Source organism: Malurus melanocephalus, unplaced genomic scaffold (genome assembly GCF_030028575.1).
Source record: "Malurus melanocephalus ecotype Western Australia unplaced genomic scaffold, MMel_1.1 scaffold_435, whole genome shotgun sequence".
In the NCBI taxonomy this organism is placed as follows: Eukaryota; Metazoa; Chordata; class Aves; order Passeriformes; family Maluridae; genus Malurus; species Malurus melanocephalus.
In genome coordinates, this window is record NW_026623667.1 from 230,178 (window position 1) to 256,632 (window position 26,455).

The 26,455-nt window shown below is 61.3% G+C and overlaps 1 protein-coding gene across 1 annotated transcript in view; it reads left to right on the forward strand.

Annotated features, from left to right (window-relative positions):
- The first annotated feature begins 351 nt into the window (after window positions 1-351).
- The window catches only part of HMCN2 (hemicentin 2), a 32,148-nt gene continuing 6,044 nt past the window's right edge, over window positions 352-26,455 (forward strand). Inside the window, exons 1-63 of the mRNA XM_057380078.1 lie at window positions 352-580; window positions 1,395-1,465; window positions 2,306-2,464; window positions 2,647-2,769; window positions 2,851-3,022; window positions 3,571-3,677; window positions 3,860-3,980; window positions 4,072-4,326; window positions 4,472-4,616; window positions 4,868-4,989; window positions 5,078-5,350; window positions 5,446-5,587; window positions 6,102-6,229; window positions 6,325-6,438; window positions 6,547-6,696; window positions 7,303-7,497; window positions 7,682-7,777; window positions 8,109-8,233; window positions 8,504-8,648; window positions 8,766-8,878; window positions 9,102-9,258; window positions 9,452-9,614; window positions 10,840-10,967; window positions 11,100-11,208; window positions 11,428-11,597; window positions 12,129-12,224; window positions 12,365-12,541; window positions 13,647-13,766; window positions 13,925-14,086; window positions 14,269-14,550; window positions 15,089-15,256; window positions 15,417-15,530; window positions 15,699-15,785; window positions 16,253-16,438; window positions 16,840-17,007; window positions 17,349-17,462; window positions 17,765-17,907; window positions 18,050-18,200; window positions 18,399-18,617; window positions 18,829-18,942; window positions 19,009-19,196; window positions 19,369-19,465; window positions 19,706-19,867; window positions 20,236-20,349; window positions 20,442-20,573; window positions 20,982-21,125; window positions 21,208-21,367; window positions 21,650-21,774; window positions 21,860-22,043; window positions 22,165-22,262; window positions 22,702-22,974; window positions 23,072-23,262; window positions 23,338-23,419; window positions 23,643-23,779; window positions 23,889-24,030; window positions 24,196-24,343; window positions 24,563-24,690; window positions 24,818-24,974; window positions 25,089-25,210; window positions 25,422-25,586; window positions 25,663-25,770; window positions 25,848-25,982; window positions 26,261-26,395. Of these exons, the coding sequence (XP_057236061.1) occupies window positions 352-580; window positions 1,395-1,465; window positions 2,306-2,464; window positions 2,647-2,769; window positions 2,851-3,022; window positions 3,571-3,677; window positions 3,860-3,980; window positions 4,072-4,326; window positions 4,472-4,616; window positions 4,868-4,989; window positions 5,078-5,350; window positions 5,446-5,587; window positions 6,102-6,229; window positions 6,325-6,438; window positions 6,547-6,696; window positions 7,303-7,497; window positions 7,682-7,777; window positions 8,109-8,233; window positions 8,504-8,648; window positions 8,766-8,878; window positions 9,102-9,258; window positions 9,452-9,614; window positions 10,840-10,967; window positions 11,100-11,208; window positions 11,428-11,597; window positions 12,129-12,224; window positions 12,365-12,541; window positions 13,647-13,766; window positions 13,925-14,086; window positions 14,269-14,550; window positions 15,089-15,256; window positions 15,417-15,530; window positions 15,699-15,785; window positions 16,253-16,438; window positions 16,840-17,007; window positions 17,349-17,462; window positions 17,765-17,907; window positions 18,050-18,200; window positions 18,399-18,617; window positions 18,829-18,942; window positions 19,009-19,196; window positions 19,369-19,465; window positions 19,706-19,867; window positions 20,236-20,349; window positions 20,442-20,573; window positions 20,982-21,125; window positions 21,208-21,367; window positions 21,650-21,774; window positions 21,860-22,043; window positions 22,165-22,262; window positions 22,702-22,974; window positions 23,072-23,262; window positions 23,338-23,419; window positions 23,643-23,779; window positions 23,889-24,030; window positions 24,196-24,343; window positions 24,563-24,690; window positions 24,818-24,974; window positions 25,089-25,210; window positions 25,422-25,586; window positions 25,663-25,770; window positions 25,848-25,982; window positions 26,261-26,395 (9,340 nt within the window). The remainder of the gene's footprint in view (window positions 581-1,394; window positions 1,466-2,305; window positions 2,465-2,646; window positions 2,770-2,850; window positions 3,023-3,570; window positions 3,678-3,859; window positions 3,981-4,071; window positions 4,327-4,471; window positions 4,617-4,867; window positions 4,990-5,077; window positions 5,351-5,445; window positions 5,588-6,101; window positions 6,230-6,324; window positions 6,439-6,546; window positions 6,697-7,302; window positions 7,498-7,681; window positions 7,778-8,108; window positions 8,234-8,503; window positions 8,649-8,765; window positions 8,879-9,101; window positions 9,259-9,451; window positions 9,615-10,839; window positions 10,968-11,099; window positions 11,209-11,427; window positions 11,598-12,128; window positions 12,225-12,364; window positions 12,542-13,646; window positions 13,767-13,924; window positions 14,087-14,268; window positions 14,551-15,088; window positions 15,257-15,416; window positions 15,531-15,698; window positions 15,786-16,252; window positions 16,439-16,839; window positions 17,008-17,348; window positions 17,463-17,764; window positions 17,908-18,049; window positions 18,201-18,398; window positions 18,618-18,828; window positions 18,943-19,008; window positions 19,197-19,368; window positions 19,466-19,705; window positions 19,868-20,235; window positions 20,350-20,441; window positions 20,574-20,981; window positions 21,126-21,207; window positions 21,368-21,649; window positions 21,775-21,859; window positions 22,044-22,164; window positions 22,263-22,701; window positions 22,975-23,071; window positions 23,263-23,337; window positions 23,420-23,642; window positions 23,780-23,888; window positions 24,031-24,195; window positions 24,344-24,562; window positions 24,691-24,817; window positions 24,975-25,088; window positions 25,211-25,421; window positions 25,587-25,662; window positions 25,771-25,847; window positions 25,983-26,260; window positions 26,396-26,455) is intronic.

Below are 26,455 nucleotides of genomic sequence, written 5' to 3' on the forward strand. Positions count from 1 at the left end.
CGGGGGGCTGGGGAGGGGGCCTGGGCAGCGTTTCTGACAATCCCTGCAGGATCCGCTTCCCAATCCCCGTATCTCCATCCCGGCTCGCTCCAGCTCCCACCCMCCTCCCCGCCGCGTCGCTGGCTCCAAAAGTCCGGTTTTTCCTCCCGCCCTCCCTCCTCCCTCCCAGAAGTTGAGCGCTGGAGGAGCAGGTCCGCAGCTGCGGAGGGCTGGGCGTTCCCAGCCCGGGGTCCCCGCTCTGTCCCCGCCGCGTGTGGCCCCTCGCACAGCGCGTCCCTTCCTGGCGTGGGGACACTGCCCGGGGACACTGCGGAAGGGCAGGACAAGGACACGAGGGGCACCTCCCCCGCCATGCCACCCCACGGAGGGGTGTTTGTGGGTCTCTGCATGCTGCTGGCCCCCGGGCTGGCCGAGAGCCCCCCAGGCTGGGCCACTCTCGCCTTTGTGTTCGATGTCACCGGGTCCATGTACGATGACCTGGTGCAGGTGATGGACGGCGCCTCGCGCATCCTGGAGAGGACGCTCAGCAGGAGCACCAAACCCATCAGCAACTACGCCCTGGTGCCCTTCCACGACCCAGGTACGTCTGGGATGGGGGAGGACACGTGTCCTGCCGGGGACAGGGCTGTGGGTGCCCTTCCCGCTGGGTCTGGGGTGAAGCGTGCACCTCACTGTCCCTTCTTCCTGATTTCAATGCCCTGGTGGCCACCGTGATGGGCACCTCAAGAACCGGGAGTAGGGCTGGGGCTGTTTCCACCCTGTTAATCCCAGGGGTGCTGACCCTTTCTTCCCCTTCTGTCCTGTTCTAACCTCCCCGGAGCAATCACGGGGGAATTTCTGTACAAACCCGCAACGTGCTGCCAGGTCATCTCAATAAAAGCACCACTTGTTAAGAGGTTTTGTGATACCAGAATAATTTCTTTCTGTCCCTATCTTTGTCTTCTTTTTGTGCACACCCATAAAAGGCAGGTGTTCCCCAAAAGAGCTCCGGCCTCCTASAAGGAGAGCGGGACCCAAGCTTTATTTTCAGCAAAGCAGTGAGTTGAAAACGGTTGGAGGCAGATAGGGAAGGGAAGCAGGGGCAGTGAATGGATTCCTGCATTGCTTTGCTCCCCCAGCAGAAAAGGGCGCTGGGTTTGSAGCTCACCCGGGCTGGGACCACCCAGTGTGTCGGGAGAAATTCCTKGGTGATAGGAACAGCCCGAGCTGTCACGGTGTGGGCACGGGGGCTGCTCTGCCCAAACCCTCTTATTGTGCAGTGCCAATCCAGGGCAGATGCTGGAGCTGAGTCTCACAGTGTTTGAGCCAGGGAGGGTATGGGGAGCATGGCGTTGTGGGTGACCCCAAAGGTGGTGAGCTGGGGGGCTGAGCTGGGGGTGTCCCTGTGCTTGCAGAGGTGGGACCTGTCACCCTCACCACGGATCCGCAGCTCTTCCAGCAGCGCCTGCGGGAGCTCCATGTGCAGGTAGGCACCTCAGCCCCACGGTGCTGTGCCAGGCCTGGGGGGTTCCAGGAGCAATCCCTGCACCCCCAGGAGTGTGGTGGGGTTCAGGCTGAGCCARACTGGCAGGGGCTGCTCATGGGGTGGGGATGGAGAGGATGGGCAATGCTGATGCTGTGCTCCTGKAACAGGGCAGAGAATTCCCAGTCCACAGCTCTTGTCCCAAAGATCTCAACAGTATCTTGAGATATTGTTCCCCGGAGAGTTTGCTCAGACTCTCCATGGAACCAAAACCTCTAGAAGCACTGCTTGATAATTGAGTTTTTAATTTGTTTATTTTGTGGGTTTTTTTTTTTTTGTTTGTTTTTTTTTTTTTTTTTTTTTTAATTATTTCATCTTGTTTTCTGCCAGCCGAAATGCTCCCTGGGAGCTTAATCCTGCTTTATCCATCCCCACTCTTGCCCTGCCTCCCATGAATTGCTAAATCCCTGTGGCGTTTCCCTTCGGATGCAGCTGTTTTGGCAACGCTGCTCCTGCAAATGGTTTCCCAGCCCTTTGGGGTGCCAGGCCCTGGGAAAGTGGGAGCTGGTTCTCACTGTGCCAGGAGGCTTCCCTGGGATGGCTGGGCACARATGTGCCCACTAAAGGCATTTGTGGGAATCCAGTGACTTCTGTGAGCACGGATCCCCAAATGGGTGGTTTAATTATCRTTGTTAACAAGTCAGGGCCCCATCTGTGTGATCCTGAGTGTCCCTGCAGTTCCATCCAGCCTGACTCCAGTAAAATGGGGTTGTTCCTCCCCGTGGGCACCTCCGGGGTGGGATCCTGAGCTGATCTGGGTCCTTGTGCCCCGCTGTGCCCCAGGGCGGGGGGGACTGCCCGGAGATGAGCGTGGGAGCCATCAGGGCGGCCGTGGAGATCTCCCACCCCGGCTCCTTCGTCTACGTCTTCTCGGACGCTCGGGCCAAGGACTACGAGCAGCAGGAGGAGCTGCTGCGGCTGCTGCAGCACAAGCAGAGCCAGGTGAGCACCCCGGGCCAGCGCTGCCCGCGGGGCTCGGGGGATGCTGCAGCAGCACCAAAAAAAACCCTGCACTGGGGGAATTTTGCATCCCCCGAGTTGATTTGATGTACYGAGATGCCGGGGGATGCCGCTGTGTCCCTCCCGTGTCCGTTCGGGGTGTCACGGGGCCGTTGCTGTGGCAGGTGGTGTTTGTGCTGACGGGGGACTGCGGGGACAGGAGCCACCCCGGGTACCGCGTGTACGAGCGCATTGCTGCCACCAGCTCCGGGCAGATCTTCCACCTGGACAAGCAGCAGGTGACAGAGGTGAGTGGGGAAATCTGCCCCGGTGTGCCTGTTGGTGAGGGGAGATCAGATCAGATCGGATCAATCCTCCCCGGCCTCCAGGTGCTGAAATGGGTGGAAGAGGCCATCCAGGCTTCCAAGGTCCACCTGCTGTCCACGGACCATGAGGATGGYGGGGAGCACACGTGGCTGGTGCCCTTCGACCCCAGCCTGAAAGAGGTCACCATCTCCCTGAGTGGCCCTGGCCCGGGGATCAAGGTCCGGGATCCGGCAGGTACGAGCCCAGGGGAGAGGGACAGCAATGGGGGAACGATGCTTTGTGTCCCAAAGAGACCTCGGGTCAGGACAAGCAGGAAGGGATTCCCTAAAGCCAGCCTTGAAAACTCAAAGGAAAAGGTGATGAGCTGCAAAGCCATCAGCAAAAAACAGACACAACTCCTTGCTCCCCTCCCGGGCTGGCTTTGACTCTGGCTTTAGGAGGGTTTTCCCTTTGGCCCTGGTTTTAAGAGGGCTTTCCCTTTGGCCCAGGCTTTAGGAGGGTTTTCCCTTCGGCCCTGGCTTTAGGAGGGTTTTCCCTTTGGCCCTGGCTTTAGGAGGGTTTTCCCTTCGGCCCTGGCTTTAGGAGGGTTTTCCCTTTGGCCCTGGCTTTAGGAGGGTTTTCCCTTTGGCCCTGGGTTTAGGAGGGTTTTCCCTTTGGCCCTGGCTGTGAGCTCTGGTGGGCTCTGCACCATCCTGGGTCCTGAGGAAGGGGGATCCTGGCCACTGCAGGGACCAGGGGATGAGCCTGGTTTGCCCATCCATGGTATTCACTTCCCGTTACAGGAAAGGTGCTGGAGAAAGGCCGAGGTCTGAAGGAGCTGCTCAGCATCCCCAACTCRGCCATGGTGGTGGCCCTGGAGCCCCACGAGCCCGGGACATGGCTGGTCATGGTAGGCTGGTGGCCTTTTCCCTGATAGATATTTAGCTTGCCAGGCTTTCCCAGCTCTGGGCTTTCCCCATCCATCTCCAGCCGGGCACAGGGTGTGTGAGCAGCCTGGAAGGGGTCAGCTGCCACTCCTCCCTCYCCATCTCCTCTCCCTGGCCCTGCCTCAGCCTCTCCATCTGCTTCCAGACCCGSAGCAGCGGCCGCCACTCGCTGAGGATCACGGGCATCAGCAATGTGAATTTTCAAGCCASCTTCTCCACGGAGCCGGAATTTGACACCAGCGAGCCCGGAGAGCGGCCGGTGCAGGGTGAGGGCGGTGCTGCCCGGGGCCGGCTGAGCGCTGCAGCGTTTTGCAGCCGGGAATGTGGCTGGTTTTCCCTTCCCTGCCCAATTTGCAGGTCTGCCCATCTCGGTGCTGGTGAACTGCTCCGGGCTGAGGCCGCCCGGGCGCCTGCGGGAGATGGAGCTCTTCAACACCTCGGGCCACGTCCTGCTCTCGCTGCCCCTCTCCAACGCCTCCGCCCCGCAGCTCTGGGTGGGATCGCCGCTCTGGGTCCCCCCGGGGGATTTTCTGCTGAARGTGAAGGGTGAAGATGCCCAGGGCCACCCCCTGCACCGCCTCTCCGGGGTCACCTACACCAGCGTGGTCCCGGGTGAGTGGAACCCGCAGGTGCTGAGCAGGGACCAGAGGCTCCAGCGCTGCTTCTGCTTTGTTTTCTCCTCGGTCATCCTTCCCAGTGCAGCTCCCAGTGAGCTTCCCTGGGGTGTTGATGTGTGCGTGACCCCAACTCCTTCCAGGCCTACCCAAAGTGAACATCTCCAGCAAGATCCAGGCTTACAGCCGTGAGCCGCAGCTCATCTCCTGCTCTGCGCAGAGTGAGGTTCCTTTCCGCCTGCAGCTCAGCCGTGCCAGGGTGAAGCTCAGGGAGGAGCAGCTCTTCAGGTGAGCCTCTGGTGTGTCCCAGTGAGCCCCAAGAGGAGCCCAATACCCCCACTGATGCCATGTGCTGGCTGGGTGCCTGCAGGTTCTGAGCATCCCAAAAGGAAAACTCCAAGGGACATGCCTGCAGCGAGTGGTGATGCACCCTTTATCCTGACTCAGATGAAAAAATGCACCAGGGAGTAGGGTTAGGATGGTGGCATGGCAGTCCCAGGTTAGGAGTGATCCACATTTTCATCTCTCCCTTTTTGCAGGATTTCAGGCAACATCAGCTGGCTGATCCCTTCAGTGTCCAAGAGTGACGAAGGGTTTTACGAGTGCACGGCCACCAGCAAGGTCGGAGTGTCACGGGCTCGTGCCTACGTCTCTGTCTCAGGTGGGGGCTGTCTGTGCCGAGCCTCGGAGCCCTTCCCGTGTTTGTGGGGGGCACGGGCTCCTTTCACCCCGGCACCCCCTGTTTGCAGAGCCACCCCCGCGTCTCATCGCCCCGGGCAACATCACAGCCTCTCCGGGCCAAGACGTGGTCATGTCCTGCGAGGTGCTGGGGGATGTGCCCCACAACCTGACCTGGAGCTGGGATGGGAGGGCGGCACAGCCCGGGGATGGCCGGACGAGGCTGCTGCAGAACGGCTCTCTGGAGATCCGCCGGGTGCGGCCGGGGGACGGGGGATCGTACGAGTGCGTGGCACGGAGCGCCCACGGCACCGCCACCGCCTCCCTCTGGCTCTTCGTCCAGGGTAGGCTTGTTCCCTGTGTGTYTGGGGGATATTTTGCCCTGTGGGCAGAGGGTGAATGGCACTYGGGGGCTGAGCCCTGCTCCAACCCCGCACAGAGGCGCCGTGGGTSAGGGTGGACGCCAGCCCGCAGCGGTTCAGCAGGGGCCAGGAGCTGCGGCTCAACTGCACGGCCGGGGGCCACCCCCCGCCCCACAGCAGCTGGAAACGCTGGGGCTGGACACTGCAGCAGGACGAGAGGTAACCCCTGGGAACCCAGGAACATCCATCCTGCCTGTCCCAGGGGCGGTGCTCCCCTTGCAGGGATGTGCAGGCTGAGGGAGGGAGGCATTGCAGTGTCCCAGCCCATGCTGCTGGCCCTAATTTCCTGTGTTTATTTTTAAGCCATCCTGCCTTATCCAGGTCACCGTCCCCACTTTGCACACCTGGTGTGAGCTCGGTTCTCAAAATACTCCTTGTACTTCCCCTTAATTTCTTCTGCTTTTTCCCTTTCAACTCCTGCCCGTGTCAGGCTGTGAGTGCAGGAGTTCAATTTGGGGAAGGCTTTTGGACTTTTGAGATGAAAAAGCCCAATTCTCAGTGCTTTTTCCTGGTTCAAAGCAAAGTCCTTCCCTGCAGCAGCTGTCTCTCAGTGCTGACCCACATCCACCGTGTGCCCAGCATGGCCTGGAGCCTGCTCATTGATATCAACACATTTTCCATCGTCCCTGTTTTCACAGGGCTCATTCCCCCCTTTCTCTCCCGTTTGCTGCAGGGTTTTCAGGGATGCTGAGGGCACCCTGCACATCAGGTCTGCTGTCCCAGAGGATGCAGGGAATTACAGCTGCTATGCTGGCAGCACGCTGGGCTGGGCTGAGCGAACCATCACCCTGGAGTTCACTGGTACAGCTCCCAGGGCTCCGGGGTGCCCTCAGGCTGGATGGCCCCGATCCCAGCAAGGCAAGGAGTGACCAAATCCATCTCTCCTCATGGCACAGAGCCTCCTGCCATCCTGGCAGTGACACCCAGCCTGAAGGCGCTGGTGGGAGAAGATGTGACCCTGGAGTGCTGGGTTTCGGGGGCACCGCCACCCCAYATCGCGTGGTACAAAGGTGAGCCCGGGACAACTCCCTGAGCCCCTCCACTGCCCCGCGGGGACATCACTCACCAGGAGGGACCCCCAGAGGCACGGACGAGGTGCTGATGGGGGTCTGGGGCAGGGGAGCAGGCGATGGCCACGTTCCCGGCGGGCACACGGCGGGCGGTGCTGCGGCTGCAGGCGGTGCGGGAGGAGGACTCGGGGCGCTACGGCTGCGAGGCGCTGGGCGAGGATGGCATCGCCTTCGACAGCACCGAGCTGCACGTGGGCTGTGAGTCCCTGCCCTCCTCCTGGCTCCCTCTGGGATCTCGAGCCTGTTCCTGCCTGGCTCAGATCCCACTTGCTGCTTTCCAAGCCTGCCGGGGTTCTCTCAGGGAGGTGTTGGTGCTTGGCACGAACAGGCACAAGCCTGSCGGGATTTCTGAGCTTGGGGAAGATGCAGGAGGCTCAGCAAAAGACACAGCAGTTGTTATTGCATGGGGACATGATGGTTTGGGACACAACTGGGGATGCAAAGTGCGATCAGTGGGATTAGGCAAAACTAGGGCTGACTTTTGTGTGTCTGAAAATCCAGGGGGAGGCAGAAGGGATGAAACTGCATGAGGAGGGAGAGGGGAGGCTCTGTGTTGAGGGCAGCAGGGTTTAGAGCAGTTAAAGGTGGAAAAGTGCAAGGGATTTTGCTGAGCCAGGGGGTGATGAGTGCAACTGGAAGGGATGGAAACTGTTGACAGCTTTGGAAAAGCACCAAATGCTTTCAGTCAGACTCRTAACTTGCCAGGGCACCTGGATCTYGGGTTYAGCAGCCCCATCCCTTCCCCTGTGGGGAAGCCAGGATGCTGCACTTGCCTGAGCCCCTTTTCCCTGCTCTTTCCTCCAGCTGCCCCCCACTTTCCCGAGCCCCTGGGTGAYGTGGAGGTCAAGGCTGGGGAGAGAGTGAGCCTGCTGTGCCACGTGGAGGGATCTCCCCTGCCCCAGGTCACCTGGGCACGGCAGGACGGGAAGCCCCTGGTGGGCTGGCAGGCACYACGGGGTGTTTCCAGCCAGCTGGAGTCTGCCCAGCTCCTCATCGACAGTAAGWGCTCAGTGTGCACGCATTTATTTGTATTTTTAACTTGTGCAAGCTTAGCTGTGCTGTCACAGCTCCAAGCCCCCATCAGCGGTGGCGGTGGCGCAGGGGACGTGGTGTCACCCGTTCTGGGGCTTGCTGGGGGATCTCCAGCCCAAACAGGCTCAGGATTCGCCCCACGGTGCTCCAGGTGCCTCGCTGGATGACCAAGCCATCTACATCTGTGAAGCCCAGAATGAGTTTGGGAAGATCCAGGCAGAGGTCAAGCTCACGGTCAGCGGGCAGGGTTGGTGTTTCTGTTCCTTGCTTGGTGAATTGATCCTGGCTGTGCTGGTGGTCGGTGAGGGCAGAGCCGAGCAGCAGGGTCACGGTGAATGCTCAGCCATCCCAGGGCAGGGTTTGGGCAATGCCCCTCCAAGCCCTCTTTGGGTTAATGTGCTGACACGGACCCAAACCGCAGCAAATTTCCCCAGATTCCTGGGGAAGTGAAAGATCAGAGCTGGCTCATGTGGAGCCAGGATCTGGACCTTGGAAAAAAGGTGATCTAGATCCATTCTCCTYGTGTTCCTGGCCAGTTTGTCCCTGATTAAAGCTGCTTCCCTTTCCCTTCCAAGCAGCCCCAGAGATAGCTCTGGCATCCCCCGTGGTCCGAGTGCTCCCAGGCCAGCCCGTGTCACTGCCCTGCGTGGTCCTGGCTGGGACCCCGCTCCCCACCCGCCGCTGGCTGAAGGATGGGCACACGGTGAGACCCCCGTGCCTGCTGGGAGGGTGGGTGGGTGGATGGACACCGATCCTGGGGTGGGRCTTCACTGCAGGATGGGCACCCCGACCTCTGGGGCCAAAGTTGCTGGTGGAATAACCCAAGGGAGCATTTGTGTCGAGAGGGCAGGATGGGTTTATCTCCACATCAGGATGTTCCCGTGGTTCAGGGATCCATTTCTGGATGTGCCCAAAGTCACAGGGATGTCTGACTGTCCATCTGTCCTGATCTCTGCTCTCTGCCCATGCCCAGGTAGCCCCAGGTGAGCGCTACTCCATCCGGGCTGACGGCAGCCTGCACGTGGAGCAGGCACTGCCGGGGGACGCGGGGACATTCACCTGTGAGGTGACCAACGCCCTGGGCTCGCACAGGCAGGACGTGTCCCTGCTCATCCACGGTGAGTGACACGGAGCTGGGTGTCCCTGCAGTGACCAGGGACAGGCTCTCTGTGCCTTGCTCTCTGCATGGACGTGGCCCTGGCCATGCAGGATGAGGGGYTTCTCTTCCTCCCCAGTTCCTCCCAGCATTGAGCCTGGCCCCGTTCTCGTCACCGCCCCCGAGGGAGCGGCTGTCACCTTGCAGTGCAATGCCACCGGTGTGCCCCGTCCTGCTGTCACCTGGGCAAAGGTGGGTGACAGGGACGGGCAGACCCCGCTGCCAGCAGGATGGGGTCACCTCGGGGCAGGGTGAGGTGTTTATTGGGGTGTAGCTCTCCRGTGTGGCTGTGGCTGCCCTGGGGAGCTGGGAGCAGTCATGCCTCGCTCTGATGGGGCCAGAGCCCTCCTCCTGCCTTTGGGGTGCTCAGCTCGTGGGAGAATCTCTGCCTTCCTCCCTTCCCTTTCCTCTGCAGGACACAGAGCCCATTTCACCCAGCCCACATTATCACCTGGACCCCGATGGGACCCTCCTGATCCCCTCATCCTCCCCTGAGGACACTGGCACCTACTTCTGCACAGCCACCAACGCGGCAGGATTCTCCAGCCGGGAGATGCAGCTCTCCATCAGCAGTGAGTGCCCAGGACTGCTCCAGAGGGCACAGCGTGACCTGGGAACACTCCTGGCTCCCTTGGAGCACCTATCCCGGTGCCAGATGGGTTTGCAGGATGGGAAGAGAAGTGATGAGGGCTGTGGGGGGCACGTGGGCACCCCTGCACCCCAAATTCAGTGTCCCTGCCCCAGCTSTGCTYCCTSTCCACGCAGCAAAGCCCAGGATCARCGTGAACGGATCAGAGGCATCGGGCTCTGTCCCCATGGTGGYCGTGCTGGGGCAGGACACCACCCTGCCCTGCGAGGTTCAGGGACATCCCCCTCCCCTGGTGGTGTGGAGCCGCGAKTCCCAGCCCCTGCCCCTCGCCAGCACGAGGTAAGGAGGGCAGTGGGTGCTGGGGCCACCATCTGCTGGGGTTTGGTGTCTCCTCAGAGGGATGTTAGGGTGCTGAAGGGGCTCAGCCGCTTGGCAGGGACATGTGAGGGCCATCCCTGGCATCACACGGTCACTCCCAGTGCAGATGAGCATTCCAGCATTAGCTCTGCTCTCCTTGGACAGCACCAGGCTTTTCTCCCTCATCCAAAATCTGCTGGGATGGAGCAGCTGCCTCCAGCCCTGCTCGTGCYTGCCCTGGACACAGGGCTGGGGTTGGGAAGGAAAGGCAGCTCTGGAGCAGCTCCTCACCCTGCTGCCTTGGTGCACATTCCTGCCTTGGTGCTGTCACAGGGTCAAGGAGTGCCTGGGGATGGTGGATCCCTGTGGGAAGTGTTGGACCAGGGCTTTGATGCCTCTTGGAACAAAGTTTGGCACAAACACAGCTCCCAGCCCAGCAGTGGCTTTGTCTGCTCTGGGATGGGGGGTTTAGGCCAGATCTGTCACAGCAAGTGACTTCTGGAGGGACAAATCCATTTGTTGAAGCTGATGGCAGCCATGAGAGCCATTTAATGTGATTTGATGGGAGAAGATAAACACATATCCAACCATTCYCCAGGTTATCTGGGGTCTTGGCCTTCCAGAGCTTTCTCAGCACATCAGGGATTCCCTTCCAGCACGGGGCTGAAGCCATGGGCCCCRATCTTGGGGTGAAGCCCTTTTTTCCCTGTACCTGAGGATTGTTTGGGCTGGGGAAGCAGGMAGGAATCTTGGGTTTGCTTTGCTTGGGGGTGTTGTCCTTGTCTGCTTGGCCATGGCTGCTTCTGGCCGAGCTGTGCTGCTCCCCACATCTCATCTGGCTTGTCCAGGCTGGGTGATTGATGGCAGCACCCGAGGAGGAGCCTGCAGCCGTGGSCTGGGGTGATGTTATGTCTGTGGAGCACAGATGAGGCTGGGAASGAGCGAGTGGCCAGCTCCAGCTGCAGGGACTGTGCTCTGTGGGACCCCAACCCTCCTCCATTCCCTGGGCTCACGTGTTGGGGTCATGCAGGGGCTGAGCAAAGGGCATTCACCCCTCTGCCACCCTCTGTGAGCGGGAGGTGGCCCTGGTGACCTTGTCTTGGCTGTCCCGAGGTGATGGGAAGCTCTCAGCGCTCAGCTCCTGCCCAGGGGCAAGTGAAGGATGACACCACTGTTGCTCCCTCATTTTCTGTTCCCTGTCCTCAAGGTTCAGTGTCCTCCCTTCGGGGTCCCTGCATGTGGCCGAGCCCCAGGTGACCGACACCGGGCTGTACACCTGCACGGCCACCAACGCCGCGGGGAACGCCTCACTCAGCTACAGCCTGCACGTCCAAGGTTCACAGAGCCCTCCCAAAGAACCCTCCCCCGGGCCCCACTGCACTCCTGTACCCCCCAAACCCTCAGCTGCTCCCCATCCCTGTGCCAGGCTCTGAGGGTGTCCCAGCCTGAGGTCCCCTGTCCCCGCAGCTCCTCCCCAGCTGTGGATTGGCGATGGGGAAAGGCACCTGGCAGCTGTGGCCAACAGCTCCCTGAGGATTGACTGCCATGCCATGGGCACCCCTGCACCCCAAATTCAGTGAGTGATGCCTGTGCTCCCAGCATGGGTTGGTGGGGAGCCATCCATTCCTCCTCCTTGTTTCTTTTCTCAACAACCTGGGCAGTGCCTGCCCCRTTCCAGGTGACAAGGGGACAGTGCTTGATGCCAGCACCCCATGTTTCACCCCTCTGGTGTGCAGGAATGGGGTGGGGGTGGTCAGGACACTCCAAGGTCTCACTGCCTGTCCCTTCCCTGCAGGTGGCTGAAGGATGGGCACCCACTGGACGAGCAGGATGGTGTGGTGGTGTCTGAGGATGGTGGCACTCTGCTGCTCACTCGAGTGGGGCTTGGGCATGAAGGGCTCTACGTCTGCCAGGGCAGCAGCCAGGCAGGGCTGGCCCAGGCAGAGGTGCAGGTTTCGGTGCACGGTGAGCACAGTGTTTGGGGTGAGAGCCACCACCCATCCCATGTGTCGGGATGAACGTGGCTGGGCAAAGGTTGGGTGCTCCTGGCCTGGATTTTTGGTAGGTGTAGGGTCACTGGCTTGATCCCTTGGGATCTTGTCCTTTGTTGATGAGGCTGAGAGCTGACAGCCGCTGGCACCACAGGAAATTCCTGACTGGGGTTTCCTGGTGGAGGTTCCCCCMCAGCCCCCTTTGCCCTCCACCAACAGGAGGAGACTCTGACGGTGCCAGGTGAGAAACCGGGCAGGGAGCAGAGATTCCTGCCTGGGGAGGGGGAATGTCTACTGGGGCAGGGAACAAACCCGCTGGGTGGCTCGGGGAGCAGCGGGGGCAGCATTTGGCGATGTGATCCCCTCCCGAGCTGTGTCCCCCGGCTGCTGCTCTGCCAGGACTCGGTGCGTGCCGAGAGCCGCTGTGAGCCCGGGAGGGAGCCCGGGGGAGCTGCAGCAGCCCGGGGCACGCAGAGCCCATGGTGATGGTGAGTGCTGATTGCAGTGCCCCCGAACATCGAGCCCAGCGCGGTGGATTTGGCCATCCCGGAGAACGGCACGGCCTCGCTGGATTGCCTGGCCTCGGGGCTGCCCGCTCCCGGTGAGCCGGTCTGGTCCCTCATCCCTCATCCCTCATCCCTCATCCCTCATCCCTCATCCCTCATCCCTCAGCTCTCCCTCATGGATCCCTGCTGTTTTCCCTGCCTGAGGGGTTTATCTCATCTCCCTGCCTCCCTCCAGACATCGCCTGGTACAAGGGGCACGAGCAGCTCTCGGCCGGAGCAGGGCTGACCCTGTCCGGGGATGGGAAGCGCCTGCACATCCCGCGGGTCCGGCTGTCCGATGCCGGTGGCTATCGCTGCGTGGCCTCCAGYGTGGCCGGTGTGGCCGAGCTCTGGTACAGCCTGCAGGTCACTGGTGAGTGAGAGATGGGGGCTTCCCCTCACTGGAATATCTCATGTGATTGTGGGTCCAGTGGGGCTGTCCCAGCCCTCAGGACACATCCCTGGATGATGGTTTTGGCAGAGCCCCTGTCCCCAAATATTCATTTGCAATTCCAATCATGCAATCGTCCCAAATAATGTCCTGGAAATAATGTTCATCCCAAATAATGTCCTGGAAATAATGTTCATCCCAAATAACGTCCTGGAAATAATGTTCATCCCAAATAACGTCCTGGAAAGCCATGGCCCCATGGATGGCTGTTTCCAGGTGCCCACTACAGTGCCTTGTACTCACTCTGTCCCTCTTGCCCCCTGTGTGCCTGGTGACATTTCTCTGCCCCCTGGGGGATGTCAGTGCTGATTCCTGGGCTGCTCCCAAGATGGACACTGGTCACTTTTTCCCACCTGATCCAAGCCTCCCTGCAGCTTCCCAGACCACTCAGCACATCCCCAGTGCCAGGGGCTGAGCCAGGGTCTGGCTTTTCTCAGGGATGCTCTGGGCCAGTTGGTGGAAGTGCTGCAGGCAGGTGGCCAGGGGGTGGAGAGGATCCAGTTCTGCTGGTCTGGGCTTGTTCCTGAAATCCCTTCCCAGGGAAATGTTTGCACGTCTGCCGTGCTGGCTCGGGTGCATTGTTTGGGTTCTGCTGTTTTTGTTTTTCAAGGGTTTCTGGGTGTTGGGGTTTTTCTTCTTCAAACTGATATCCCTCATGGGAAGGAGTTACCATTTTCCAGCCAGCTGTATTTATGAGGAACTGAGAAGAGCATCYGATAATGGAAAGAGTTGGGTCACATTCCCAGTGAGCAGGGCTGTGTCTGGCCAGCCTGACCTTGGCCTGTTTGTGGGATGCTTGGTCATCCTCTGCTCTTGGCCACGTGCAGTTAAAAGCCTCCCTCGCTTGGCTGGAGAGATGAGATCATTGCTTCCACATGCAGCCAGGGCAGGGGGATGTCACTGGTGTTTTTGTGGCACCCAGCAAAGCTGCAGGTGGGGTTCATCCAGCAGGGTGGAGCTCTGGTGAGGAGCTGCCCTTCTCCTCTTGTCTGRTGCCACCAACGTGTGGCTCCTCTTGTCCCTGCAGTGCCTCCGTCCTTCTCCTCAGCCGAGCCCGAGGCTGTGTCCGTGCTGGAGGGACAGTCTGTCCAGCTGGCCTGCGAGTGCCACGGGATCCCCCTGCCCACCCTGAGCTGGTGGAAGGACGGTAGGGCCCTGTTCCTCAGCCTCATTCTCCCCACACATGCTGACCCCAATGTTCTCCTTGGAGCAAGGAGCGCATTTTGCTGAGCAATATTCACCTTCTTGTGGGAATTGGTCCTGCTGGGAGCTTGAGGGGAAGCTGCTGTCCCTTTCCCTGGACAGGTGAGCCTCTCTCCACCCAGCCAGGGAGCCCGAAGCTGGTGTCCCCAGGAGGGAATRTGCTGTACATGGAGCAGGTACAGCTGGCGGACGAGGGGACGTACACCTGCGAGTGCAGCAACGCCGCCGGCAGCAGCAGCAAGGAGYAKCACCTGGAGGTGCACGGTGAGCTCRGGRGCCCAAAAACCTGTGAGGCTGGGTGTTRTGACCCCTCTCAGGGCAAGGTCTGGCTGGGACCAAAAGCCATTGTCCGGTGCCTTGGATGCTTTGGAAGTGATGCTGCCACCAGGGCCAGCTTTGCCCCTCTGCTTGTGCACATCCCTTCCACCCTGTCCCTCTGCCCACAGCGCTGCCAAGGGCCCAGGGCAGCAGCAACACCCTGAGGAAGGTTTCTGTCATCGAGGGTGGTGAGACAGTCCTGGAGTGCGAGGCCATGGGGACACCCCCACCCTGGGTGACGTGGCTGAAGGACGCGCAGCCCGTGGCCGGTGGGGACGGGCTCCTGCTCACGGAACAAGGGAGGCGGCTGCACATCCCCAGGGCAGAGCTGGCCCATGCAGGACACTACACCTGCCTGGTGGCCAGCACAGAGGGGCAGGAGCAGAGGGACTTTGATGTTGTGGTGCATGGTAAGGACGTGGGATGGGGCTGAGGRGTGGAGATGCCAGAGGGTGGTGATGTGGAAAAACCTGATGTGGGGGAGATGCTGGACAGTCCAGCACACAGCAGCTCTTGGGTCAGCAGGTTCTGACCCAGGAACAGCTGCAGAGCTGGGTCYATCAGGTGGGAGTTTCTTTCCATGGCCATCACAGCAGATCATCTCATATCAAGCCCTCTTATTACCCCCGAGGTTGGGGAAGCCTCATGGGTCAAGGTCACCTGAGCTATAAAATGTCTGAGGTGGCTCAGGCCGTGTGGCCAGCTCGGTGTGACCCCTGTGAGCTCAGGCGTGCAGGTAGGTGGCACATGCTGTGGGTCACYTGTCCCACAACCCCTTCAAAATCGCCGTCTCCAGGGGATGCTGATGGTCCTTTGGGGTTCGTGCCCTAAAGCYCTACAAAGCAGGAAGGTGGGAAAAGCCCAGTTCACCCAGTTTTCCCCTCTTTGCTTTGTCCCTTCAATGTCCTGGCTTTGCCAATGGATTTCCATCCCCTTCTGCATCCTCAGTTCCTCCAGAGTTCATTCGAGGGTCAGAACTGATGACCAATGTCAGCGTTGCCCTGCAAGGATCCCTGACACTGACCTGTGAGGCCACTGGCGTTCCCCAGCCCGCTGTCACCTGGTTCTGGGATGGCTCTCCCATCACCCCCAGCGAGCACACACACGTGCTTTCAGGTCAGAGGTTGGGTGCTGGGACAGATGGGCGTTTTGGAACATGTTTTGTCCCATCACTGAGCAGTTCCAGCTGATGGTGGAGCTCCAGCCCCGCAGGAGCACTGCTGGGATGTGCTGGTACCTGGATCAGCCCTTGAGGCTCTCTGTTCTGTGTTTCCAGGGGGTTGGCTGCTGAGGCTGACCGGTGCACGAGCCCAGGATGGTGGTCACTACTCCTGCCTGGTCAGCAACGCAGCTGGGGAGGCCAGGAGGCATTTCTACGTGGAGATCCTGGGTAAGGAGGGCTCTTCTGTCTGCTGCAGGATTCCTGGTGGGGTTTCAGAGCTCCACCCTCGCAGGAGCAGACATGAGTTCAGGCTGGACATTCTGGGTGTGCTGGAGGATGTGAGCTCAGAGGCCAAGCTGGCCAGCTGCTGAGGTCTCTGGGGCCTTGTGTTCCCAGTTCCTCCCCACATYGAGAGGGCAGATGAAGAAGACACCTTCAAAGTGCCCGAGGGTCACCCTGTCACCTGGTCCTGCCTGGCTTCAGGTGAGCATTGAGTGGGGGCTCAGGGGCACACCTGGGGCTCACTTTGGGGTGTGAAGAAAACAGATCAAGCTCCAGTCAGACACAGAAACAGCTGAAATTGTCTGCAGAGGTTTTTTGGGATGGTTCCTGGCTYTGCAGTTGTGCTGTCCGGGAAGCGCTGGTGGGGGGGGAGCCTGTTCCACAATGTAAGATCCAATCTGTCCCAAATGGAGCTGAAATTCCTCTAATCTCGTTTTTCCTTTAGTGATGGGAGTAATTAATCACCTCCCACTCAGGACAGTTCTCTTTCTTCTCTCTGGCTCATCCAGCAGCCTCTAAAAGCCCTGATCCAGACCATGACATTTCTGATTTGGGCTGATATCCCTGCTTTCCAGAAAASCTCTGACAGACAGTGACCCCAGCCAGGCTGTGCTCACACACGGAAAAACTTCACACAAAGGCCAAAACCCGCTTTCCACCCCTCACAGGCAACCCACAACCTAAAATCACCTGGCTGAAGGACAACCACCCTCTCCCTGGCACCTTCTCCATCTCCCCTGATGGCTCCTTGTTCCACATCCCCCAGGCCTCCCTGGCTGATTCCGGTCGATATTCCTGYGTGGCCTCCAGCTCTGGGGGCAATCAGACCAAGCACTACCTGCTGGATGTTTTGGGTATGAAATGCCTTGGGATGGAGGCACAGTCTCAGTCCTGAGCAGATTTAAAGGGTTTTAATTGCCTGCCTGAGATTTGAAGGGTTTTAATCGCTTGCCAAAAGTGGGTGGGGAGGATCCCTGAGCCCTGCAGCCAAAGCGTGGCATGAACCTGTCCTAAAGGCCTCGTGAGACCTCTTGGGCGAACAAAAAAATGCTCATCTAGTGCAGGATCCATCTCTGATGGTGGCTTGTGGGAAGTGGGAATGTGTCTTGTGTCACTTGTGCTTGTGGGCAGAGTCTGAAGCTGGCACAGGCTGTGTCTAATTTAACACCCTGAACTTTGATCCTGCTTCCTGGTGGGGGGATGAAATCCTGGGAAGCCAAAGCAGGTGCTCTGCCACCCAACCACGTCTCTGCAGCCAGCCCTGCCTTTGCTGGAGACGATGCCCCCRCAGAAGAGGTGACAGTGATCATCAACAACCCCATCTCCCTGGTGTGCGAGGCTCCGCCGTACCCAGCCCCCAGCATCACCTGGCTCAAGGATGAGCTTCCTCTCAAAGCATCCCGAAATGTCCTCCTGCTCCCTGGTACTGTGCTGCTGGCTCTGCATGGCTGTGGTGTGCCTTGGGGAGTGGGAGCGGGGTCTTTTCTCAGTCTGGCTGGGGTCCAGCACGGTGGGATGGTGAGAAGTCATCATCCTGCAGGGTCTGAGGGCTCAGGCATCAGCTGGATGCTGTTTTTTCCAAGTGCTGCATCCTCTGATGGAAATTAGAGCCTCCTCAGTGCTGGGCTGGGCTCTAGGAGAGCATTAGACCCCCTCGAGCCTTGCAGTGCTCAGCAGRTCCCTTGAGATGCCTTCAGGTGCTGCCTGGGGACAGAGAGCTGTGGCTCTGAGCAGAGACCCTCTCAGCAGACCCCCTTTGCCCAGGTGGCCACGGGCTGCAGATCCTCAACGCCCAGGAGGAGGACACGGGCACCTACAGCTGCGTGGTGGCCAGCGAGGAYGGCGAGGCTGTGAAGAACTACGCTGTGAAGGTCCTGGGTGAGGGAGCTCCCCGTGCCCTTCCCAATTCCTGCAGTGATCTCACCAGTGATCTACCCTTTTGCCCCCTTTTATCCCCTTTTGCCCCCTTTTGCTCCCTTTTGCTCCCCTTTTTGCTCCCCTTTTTGCTCCCCTTTTTGCTCCCCTTTGCTCCCTTTTGCTCCCTTTTGCCCCCTTTTTCCCCCTTTTGCTCCCTTTTGTCCCCTTTTTCTCCCTTTTGTCCCCTCTTGCCCCCTTTCTCTCCCTTTTGCTCCTTTTTATCCCCTTTTGCCCCATTTTTCTCCCTTTTCTTTCCCCTCTAGTTCCTCCTTGGATTGCCAGAGATGATCCTTTGGGGGAATTCGCCGTGAAAGAGGTGAAAACCCGAGTAAATAGCACAGTGGTGCTGGAGTGTGAGACGTGGGCAGTGCCCGAGCCRACCATCCGCTGGTACAAGGACAAGCAGGTGAGGTCCTGCTGTGACCAGAGAGGGTTTGGGGACCATCCCAGATGGATGGGGTGGGGAAAAAAACCCTTTATATGGCTGGCTGGGCTCTGCCCCACTCCTGGATTAATTCTCCTCCTGCCCATCTGTTTGTTCCCTGCAGCTCCTGGCGAGCTCAGAGCATCTCCAGATCCTCAGYGAGGGGCAGGTGCTTCAGATCCACCCGGCCGATGTGGGGGATTCGGGGCACTACACCTGCGTGGCCACCAATGCTGTGGGGGAAGATGACAGGGACTTCATTGTGCACGTCCAAGGTGAGCTCTGGGTGGAAATTCAGCACSCAGAGGGTGTCTCAGCAAGAGCAGGGGTCACCTGTGCGAGCAGGGAAGGGTGAGCAAGAGGAAAGTTTATGCTTGCTGGAAAAGAGCATCCCCTCAACCCCGGTSAGGGCTGTGATCACACCTGGGGTCCCTGTCCTGCTCCCCACAGCTGACCACAGCCTGTCCCCGCAGTGCCCCCCATCTTCCAGCAGCAGASCAGCCCCAAGGAAGCTCTCGAGATCTTCTACCGGGAGGAGGAYCGGGATGGGGAGGTGACAGAGCACCGCCAGGCCGTGCTCGGGCAGCCCRCCGCGCTCTACTGTGACACCAACGCTGTCCCACCGCCCCAGCTCACCTGGTACAAGGATGGGGAGCCCCTGGCCCCTGGCCCGGGGGTGCTGATGCTGCAAGGTAATGGGTGATGGGTGTGAACCCCGCTCTGGGGTCTGGGGGGTGTTTCTGCAGCATCCATAGCAGGGCAGAGCTTGGATCCCATCCCATTGTTCCTGCCAGCACACGCAGGATCCTGTGGGAGATCAGGGGGGCTGTTGGGGGTCTGAGCAGGGCGAGGCTGGGAGGAAAATCCCCCAGAGCGTTCCCTGTGCCCTGGCCTGTGCTGCAGGGGGCCGGGTGCTGCAGCTGCAGGCGGTGCAGCATGAGGACAGGGGCAGGTACACCTGCGAGGCGGCCAACGCCGCGGGACAGGACCGCCTGCACTACGAGCTGGAGGTGCTCGGTGAGTACAGGGACAGGGGGACATCACATGGAGGCACATGGCAGCCCCGTGACCACCTGCTTCCAGCTGCCCCGGCCATCCGAGGAGACACCGAGGACCTGGTGGAGGAGGTGACGGCCACCATCAATGGCACCGTCCGCTTTGAGTGCGCAGCCACGGGGCACCCGGAGCCCTCACTGGCCTGGCTCTGGAATGATGTCCCTATCGAGGCTGGCCCACGGCACCAGCTCCTGGAGGGTGGCACTGTCCTGCAGGTTGGTGTCCCCTGAGCAGGTGGCTGTGTCAGGGAGGGACACAGGACGGAGGACAGAGGGGATAGGACATTTGTCCCTCCCGAAGGAGGTTACCTTGCTCTCACCAAGATCCCCACTGGAGCCCCAAGAGCTCCCCAGCTCCCCTCAGTGRGGCTCTGCTCCCCCTCTGCAGGTGACAATGGTGGAAGGGGGTGACAGCGGGAGCTACACGTGCGTGGCTGAGAACCCGGCCGGGTCAGCCGAGAAGCACTTTGCCCTCGCTGTGCAGGGTAAGGTGTATCCCCTTCCCTGGGTCACTGATTGACTCCCCTCCTCCTCYTTCTCCACCAACTGCAGTCTCCTGCACGGAGCTGCCTCTGTCCCCTCGTGCTGGCCACACTCGCCCCGTGTTGGGGTGAGGAGGTCGAGGTGGCCTCCGAGCAGGCAAGAGCTCAGTGTGTGTTTCCTCCTGGGGAGGTATCGGCCTCCACGGTGATGGCTCCCCTCTGGCCCTGTCTTTTGGGGTGCAGAAGCTCCCTGGAGTGTGGGTACAGACCCTGAAAGCATCGATGGCATCRTCAATGGCAGCGTCTCGCTCGTGTGTGACATCCCATCCCACCCGGCTGCGGACATCACCTGGTACAAGGATGGCCACGTCCTGCGGCTCGGCGAGGAGGTGACCGTCACCCCAGGTGCGCGGGATGAGCAAGGACAATTGCTCTGGCTCTGCCCGTGCTCTGGCTCTTGGTGGTCAGCTCCAGCTCCCCTCATGCCCCTTTTCGGATGCCACATGTGAGGCTCGAGCTCAGCTTTGTGTGTGTGACACGTTGGTGACCCTGCTGAGCCATCCCTGCTGGAGAGGACAGTTCCTGCAGGACRCTGCTCCCTGGGAGCTCAGCGCCCTTCCCTGCTGGGCACAGCAAGCTTTTTGACCTCAAAGAGACCTCCATGGCCGCATTCCTTTGGCCAGGTGCTGGGGGRCCAGTCAGCTCGCTGGCCCGGTGGCCCAGACCCCCTCCTGCCCCAGGCTGCCCTGATCCCTGYTCTCTGTTTCTCCCAGGCTCACGGGTGCTGCAGCTCCCTCGCCTGCAGCGTTCCAGCTCAGGCACGTACACGTGTGTGGCACCGAACGAGGATGGCCAGGATGAGAAGAGCTTCATCCTCACYRTCCAYGGTGMGTGCTGAGGGCTCAGCTGGGAGCTCTGTGCCCAGAGCACACACTGAGCAGCTGACTGAACCCCGGTCTGTCTCACACCCCATCCTCAGAGCCCCCAGGCACCCAGGACCCAGAGCAGGAGACGCTCGAAGCTGACATGGGGACACCACTCATCCTGACCTGCCAAGTCACCGGTGTGGCTGTGCCCGCTGTCACCTGGCTGAAGGACGGGATCCCGCTGGGTGTGTGCCACCCCCAGCCTCTCTGCCTCAGTTTCCCAGTTCCTAATCCTGCTGCAAGAGGCCCTCAGGGGCTCATGGGGAGGGCACAGAGCATGAAGGGGCTGGCGTTTTCCCTGCATGCTTTTAGGAGACCTCAGGTTTATTTCTGAGGCTTGAAGCAGTGGGATGTGGGCACAAGTGATGGAGTGATGTGGGAGGGTGAGCTCCCTGGGTACCAGCCYTTGGGGTACTCTTTGGGACAGAGGTTTTSCCCCAAACCAGTGGCTCTTTTCCTCCTGTAAACTCCAGCAGTGAATTCTGCAGAACCTTTGCTTTGACAGYGTCCCCAAACCTGGGGGTGGGAAAGGGGGAGCACAACCAGGAGCCTGGGAGGGCTCAGTGGAGGAGCTTGACGGTGTCTCCTTGCAGAGATGAGCCCAGAGCAGGGTGTGGTGTCCGGGGGTGCCCAGCTGCAGCTCAGCCCCCTGCAGCCCTTCCACCAGGGCCGATACACCTGCCTGGCACAGCGCCCCGGGGCTGAGGCACGCCGCGATTTCCTGGTGCTGGTGCGAGGTAGGGCTTCCCTGCGGGCTCTCCTTCGGAGCGAGCCTTCCTCGCCCTCCTCTCCCTCAGCCTCCCTCTCTTGTCGGTGCAGTGCCGCCCCGGATCAGCAGCGCCGGGGAYCGCAGCGAGCACAGCGTGCTGGAGGGCGGCGGGGTGAGGCTGGAGTGCCGGGCAGAGGGGCAGCCCGCACCCCGCATCTCCTGGCTGAAGGAYGGGCAGSCCCTGCAGCTGCAGCCGCCCTCGCCCGCCCGGTGAGTGTGGCTGGGGACACCCCAGGGGCTSCGTGTCCCCGCAAGCAAAACTGCCGGGGAACACAGGCTGAGCTCTGCTGGTTCTTCCTCGGTCGGGGACACTCTGATCGCGGCTCCGGGGTTAAGCCCTGGAGTCTGGGATGGTCACTGTCACCCGTGCCCTGACCTTGCAGTGTGTCCCAAACCCCTCATCCTTGACTGTAAACAGAGCACAGAGCCCTTCTGCCCTACGGGCACGTTCGGGACGAGCACACAGGTCACTGTCGCATCCTCCCCGCGCAGGGTGTCCCCGGATGGCAGCGCTCTGCTCCTGCAGGGGCTCCGGGCTGCCGACTCCGGGGCGTACACGTGCCTGGCCCGGAACAGCCTGGGCGAGGACGCGCGGCTGCACACGCTGAACGTGCTGGGTGAGCGGGGCTGGGAGCTGCGGGAGTTCTCCCTCTCGCCATCCCCGYCCCGACAGCCCCGTCAGCCCTCCTGTCCCCTCGCCAGTCCCTCCCGCCATCGAGAGAGGCGCTGACGGCTCGGAGGTGGTCCATGGGGTCCTGTCCGCCGTGGTGACCCTGCAGTGCTGGGCACGGGGGTCCCCCCCGCTGCACCTGAGCTGGCTCAAGGATGGGCTGCCCCTCCGCCTGTCCCCTCGTGTCACCCTGCTGTCGGCTGGGCACGTCCTCCGGTGAGAAGTGACCCCGGAGCAATGGTCAGCCTCAGGCTTTGCATGAGGGAATGGCCGCTGCTGCGCCCTGAAGTGGCCGAGTGTCACTGAGCTGATGTTTCCTGCCCATCCCCTGGGTCAGGATCGCCCAGGCACAGGTYTCCGATGCCGGACTCTACACCTGCATCGTCTCCAGCCGGGCGGGGGTGGCCGATCGCAGCTTCGTCCTGCAGATCCAGGGTATGGGGCAGGGGGTGGGGAGGGCAGAGCAGGGGGCACTGGACGCTGGTTCAAAAATTTTAAAACTCAGGGCAAAGTTCTCCCTCTCTCCATCCCAAACAYAAATTGTCTCAAATCCAAGGATTTCCTGTAAATCTCCACCTCCTCACCCGTTATTCCAAGGTCAGGGAGATGCCTCTATTTGCCTCTCCTATTTTTTTCCCTTCTGTGGGTGTGCTTTGCAGCCGATTCCCAAGCAGGGTCCAAAGCCATCCCTTGACTGCTGGGGTGGGTTGGGACAGGATGGAGCTCAGCAGGACCAGCCTGAGAGCATTCCCAGAGCATCCTGAGGGAAGGTGGAGCCATCTCTGAGCACAGGGAATGGCCAAACTCACCCCCAGTGCCTGGGGACCCAGCTCTTCTCCCTCAGTCCCCCTAAAAGGATCCCTTCCCTCTGCAGTGCCCCCCGTCCTGGAGAGCCCCGAGAGCAGTGAGGAGCAGATGGTGGCCGAGGGCTCCGATGTCACATTCACCTGCGAAGCCACCGGGTCCCCAGCACCGGCTGTGACCTGGCTGAAGGATGGAGAGCCCCTGGGRCGGCACAGTGACCGGGTGCCCGGTGGCCCACAGCTCAGCCTGGTGGCCGTGGGGCCCGCTGATGCAGGCATTTACTCCTGCCTGGTGGTGAATGAAGCGGGAGAGGTCAGCAAAGCCTTCCACCTGCTGGTGATGGGTCCGTGTCACCCCCTGGGATTTGGGAAGGGCAGCTTAGCCAATTTTTTGGGAGCAGTGAGGGGGTGAACCCTCCTGCCTTGCCGTGTGCCTTGCAGAGCCGCCCCGAGTGGAGGCTGCGTCCCATCCCACTGAGATATCCATCGCTGTGGGCACCCCTCTGGAGCTGGCATGTGTGGTGACAGGTGTCCCCATGCCCACTGTCATCTGGGAGAAGGATGGACGGCTGCTGGCAGGGCCCTCGCTTGTGTTGGGGAACGAGAGCGCCCTGCACATCSAGAGCACTGAGGTAGGGGCTCCGCTTTTTTCTGCTGAGCTGTGTTTTCTCTTTGTTCCTCAATTGTTCCCTCTTCTGGCTGTGCAGGTGGCTGATGCTGGCTTGTACACCTGCCTGGCCACTAGCCCTGCAGGGGAGGACAGCAGGAGCTTCCACGTCACCATCCAAGGTAGTGTGACCCCAAGAGGGCAGCGAGGAGGGGGCTACCAGGGAATACTGCAGGATAGTCCGAGCTTTGGGGACCAGAGAGCCAGAGCATCCCTGCATTCTTCTTTGGGATGGGCTCCGAAAGAGGGGTCTGGAGCACAGTGATGGTCCTGCAGAGTGTGGGGCCGATGTGTGACTTATGGGGACAGGTATGGGATGTCCAACACCCTGCACGTGTCCCACAGCACCCCCCAGCAGCGCCAGCGCTGGAGAGATCCCCGTCATCACGGCTGTGGCAGGGGGACAGCTCCTCCTGGAGTGTCCCGAGAGTGCTGAGCCCCATCCCAACATCGCGTGGCACCGGGAGGGCTCCCCGCTGCAGGTATGGGGCCAGCAGGAGCGGCCCCGCTCAGGGCTGGGATGCACCTTCACCAGCCCGGCACGGTGCTGGGGTGGCCCCGGCCGGCTGCTGACGGTCCCGGGGCTTTCAGGAGGATGCCCGCACTCAGCTGCTGGCCCAGGGGCGTTTCCTGCAGCTCCGGGCGGTGTCTGCGGCAGACGGTGGCGAGTACGGCTGCAGGGCCACCAGCGCCCCCGGGGACACCGGCCCGCGCGTCCTGGTGCGGGTTCATGGTGAGTGCTGCCCGGGGTGTCGGCTCCTTCCCGCTTGGATCAGGGATGTGGGAGATTATGGAGCTGGACAATGCCCAGCCCCCAGCGCTGCTCTGGCTGGCAGAGCATCCTTCATCCCTGAGTACTGTCCCCAACTTTCTGTGGTGTCTCTGGGCGCTGCCACAGTGGCCCCGGAGATCCWGCCGGGCCCCGAGGAGCTGAGGGTGCTGCTGAACGCCTCGGCCGTGCTGCCGTGCCGGGCAGAGGGATGGCCCGTGCCCCGAGTGACGTGGAGGAAGGACGGCCAGCTCCTGTCTCTTCCTGGGAGTGACAGGTATGAGGCTCTGCGGGTTGGTGGCACCAAGAGCTGGCACTCAGACCGTGCCACCCTCACAGCAATGGGTGATTCTGTGTGCCTGTCACCCTGTGAAGGGCTGTGCTCTGTCCTCACACCGGCTCAGTGGGCACATGGCTATGATGGCACTTGTCACTGTCCCAACCACCGCCTGGCCGGGCAGAGCCCTCACGGGATTCTCTTGCTCTCCTTCCCCAGGCTGCAGCTCCTGCCAGGAGGTTCCCTGCAAATTGACCCGGTCCAGGCCCAGGATTTGGGCCATTACCTCTGCATGGCRTCCAGCCCTGCTGGCTCTGACCGGCGAGGCCTGGACCTCCATGTCCTGGGTAAGAGGGAGAGCTGGACGGATCCCTGCTGGGCCACCCTCCTGCAGCCCTCCAAACTGGGCTCATCTCCTCAGTGCTGTGATGGGTGCTGTCCTCTGCTCATCACTGCCATGGCCTCCCCCYACAGTCCCTCCTGCCATCGCCCCCGGGCCCTCCAACCTCACCCTGCTGGCTCAGCAGCCGGCCACGCTGGGCTGTGACACCTGGGGGTCCCCCGAGCCCCACATCAGGTGGGAGAAGGATGGGCGTCCCCTGAACCTKCACCTCCCACCCGGAGCCTACAGGTACCCACAGCATCTGCCACCTGCACCCAAGGGTTCCGCTGTGGGGTGGGGTGTGCCCCTCCCGCTGCCCCCCACAGCACAGGGGCGATCCTGATGTGYGCTCTGCCCACACAGCGTGCAGTCCTTGGGGTCACTGCTCATCTCCAGCCCCGGTCCCCAGGACGAGGGGCAGTTCGAGTGCATCGCCACCAACGCTGCTGGAGAGGCACGGAAGGTTTTCCTCGTGTCTGTCCACGGTGAGCTCCTGGGGCTGGGGGTCTTGTGACAGTGGCTTTACTGGTGTGATGTGGGTGTGCTCCAGCCCCACATGGGGTTGGGTCCCTTCTCAAGGACTGGGTGTGGGGATGGATGAGAGGGGAAGGGAAATACCCCTGCCCATGTGCAAGGGGCCTGAATCTTCAGCATCTGCCATAGAGCCCTGCTCAAATCCCTCCCCCCTTTCTCCAGTGCCCCCCACCATCGCCGATGACCTGACGGACGTGGTTGTCACCCGGCTGTCCCCCGCAGTGCTCACCTGCTACGCCTCGGGCGTGCCCCCACCCACGGTGTCGTGGAGCAGGGAGGGGGCTCCGCTGGGCAGCAGAGGAGGGGGCTAYCGCGTCCTGCCCAGAGGTACAGCACAGCCCGGGGGGACAGGGGGTCCCTGCCAGCCCTCCCGCTGCCCTGCCCTGTGCCTGCTGTTTTCCAGGAGCCCTGGAGATCCGGCAGGCTCTGCCTGCGCACAGCGGCCGCTACACCTGCACGGCTCGGAGCGCGGCGGGCACGGCCCGCAAGCACCTGTGGCTCACGGTGCACGGTACGCACGGCCCCGGGGTTGGGCTGCTGGCGGCCCTGCACCCTCCTCCCAGGGTAGCACCTCCCTGCCCTTCACAGAGCCCCCTGCCTTGAAGCCCCTGCCCGGCATGGTGATGGTGATGGTCAACACCAGCGCGGTGCTGTCCTGCGAGGCCACGGGCGTCCCCCGGCCGGAGGTCACCTGGCAGAAGGACGGTGTTGGCATCGGTGGAGGTGAGCAGGAGCCTGCTGGGGGCTGGCAGAGCCCACATTACCTACCAGCCTGTACTTCCTGAGGGAAGGTRTAGGTGCCAGGGGTTTATAGGGATCCTGGCAGGGTGTGGGGTGTCACTGTCCATGGCTCCTGGCTCCTGGCTGCTGTCCAAGGCGGGTGTGGTGGCCGCTGGAGCTGTTCCATGGACACTCCTCAGGAAAAGGCTCTTCTGTGGGGGAAGCAGTCCCTGCACGTCGCCCATCCGTGCCCTGCCCTTCATTCCTGCCCATCCCCACAGGCTCCGGGCTGAAGGTGTCCCCCAATGGGCAGCTCCGCCTCCTGCGAGCAGCCCCCGAGGATGCAGGCACCTACCTGTGCATGGCTCGCAACCCCTCGGGCACCGCTGCGGGCAGGACCAGRCTCGTTGTGCAAGGTACAGCAGCGCTCAGAGCCSCAGCGCTCAGCCCTCTGCTCAGCCSCTTMCCCAGCACCT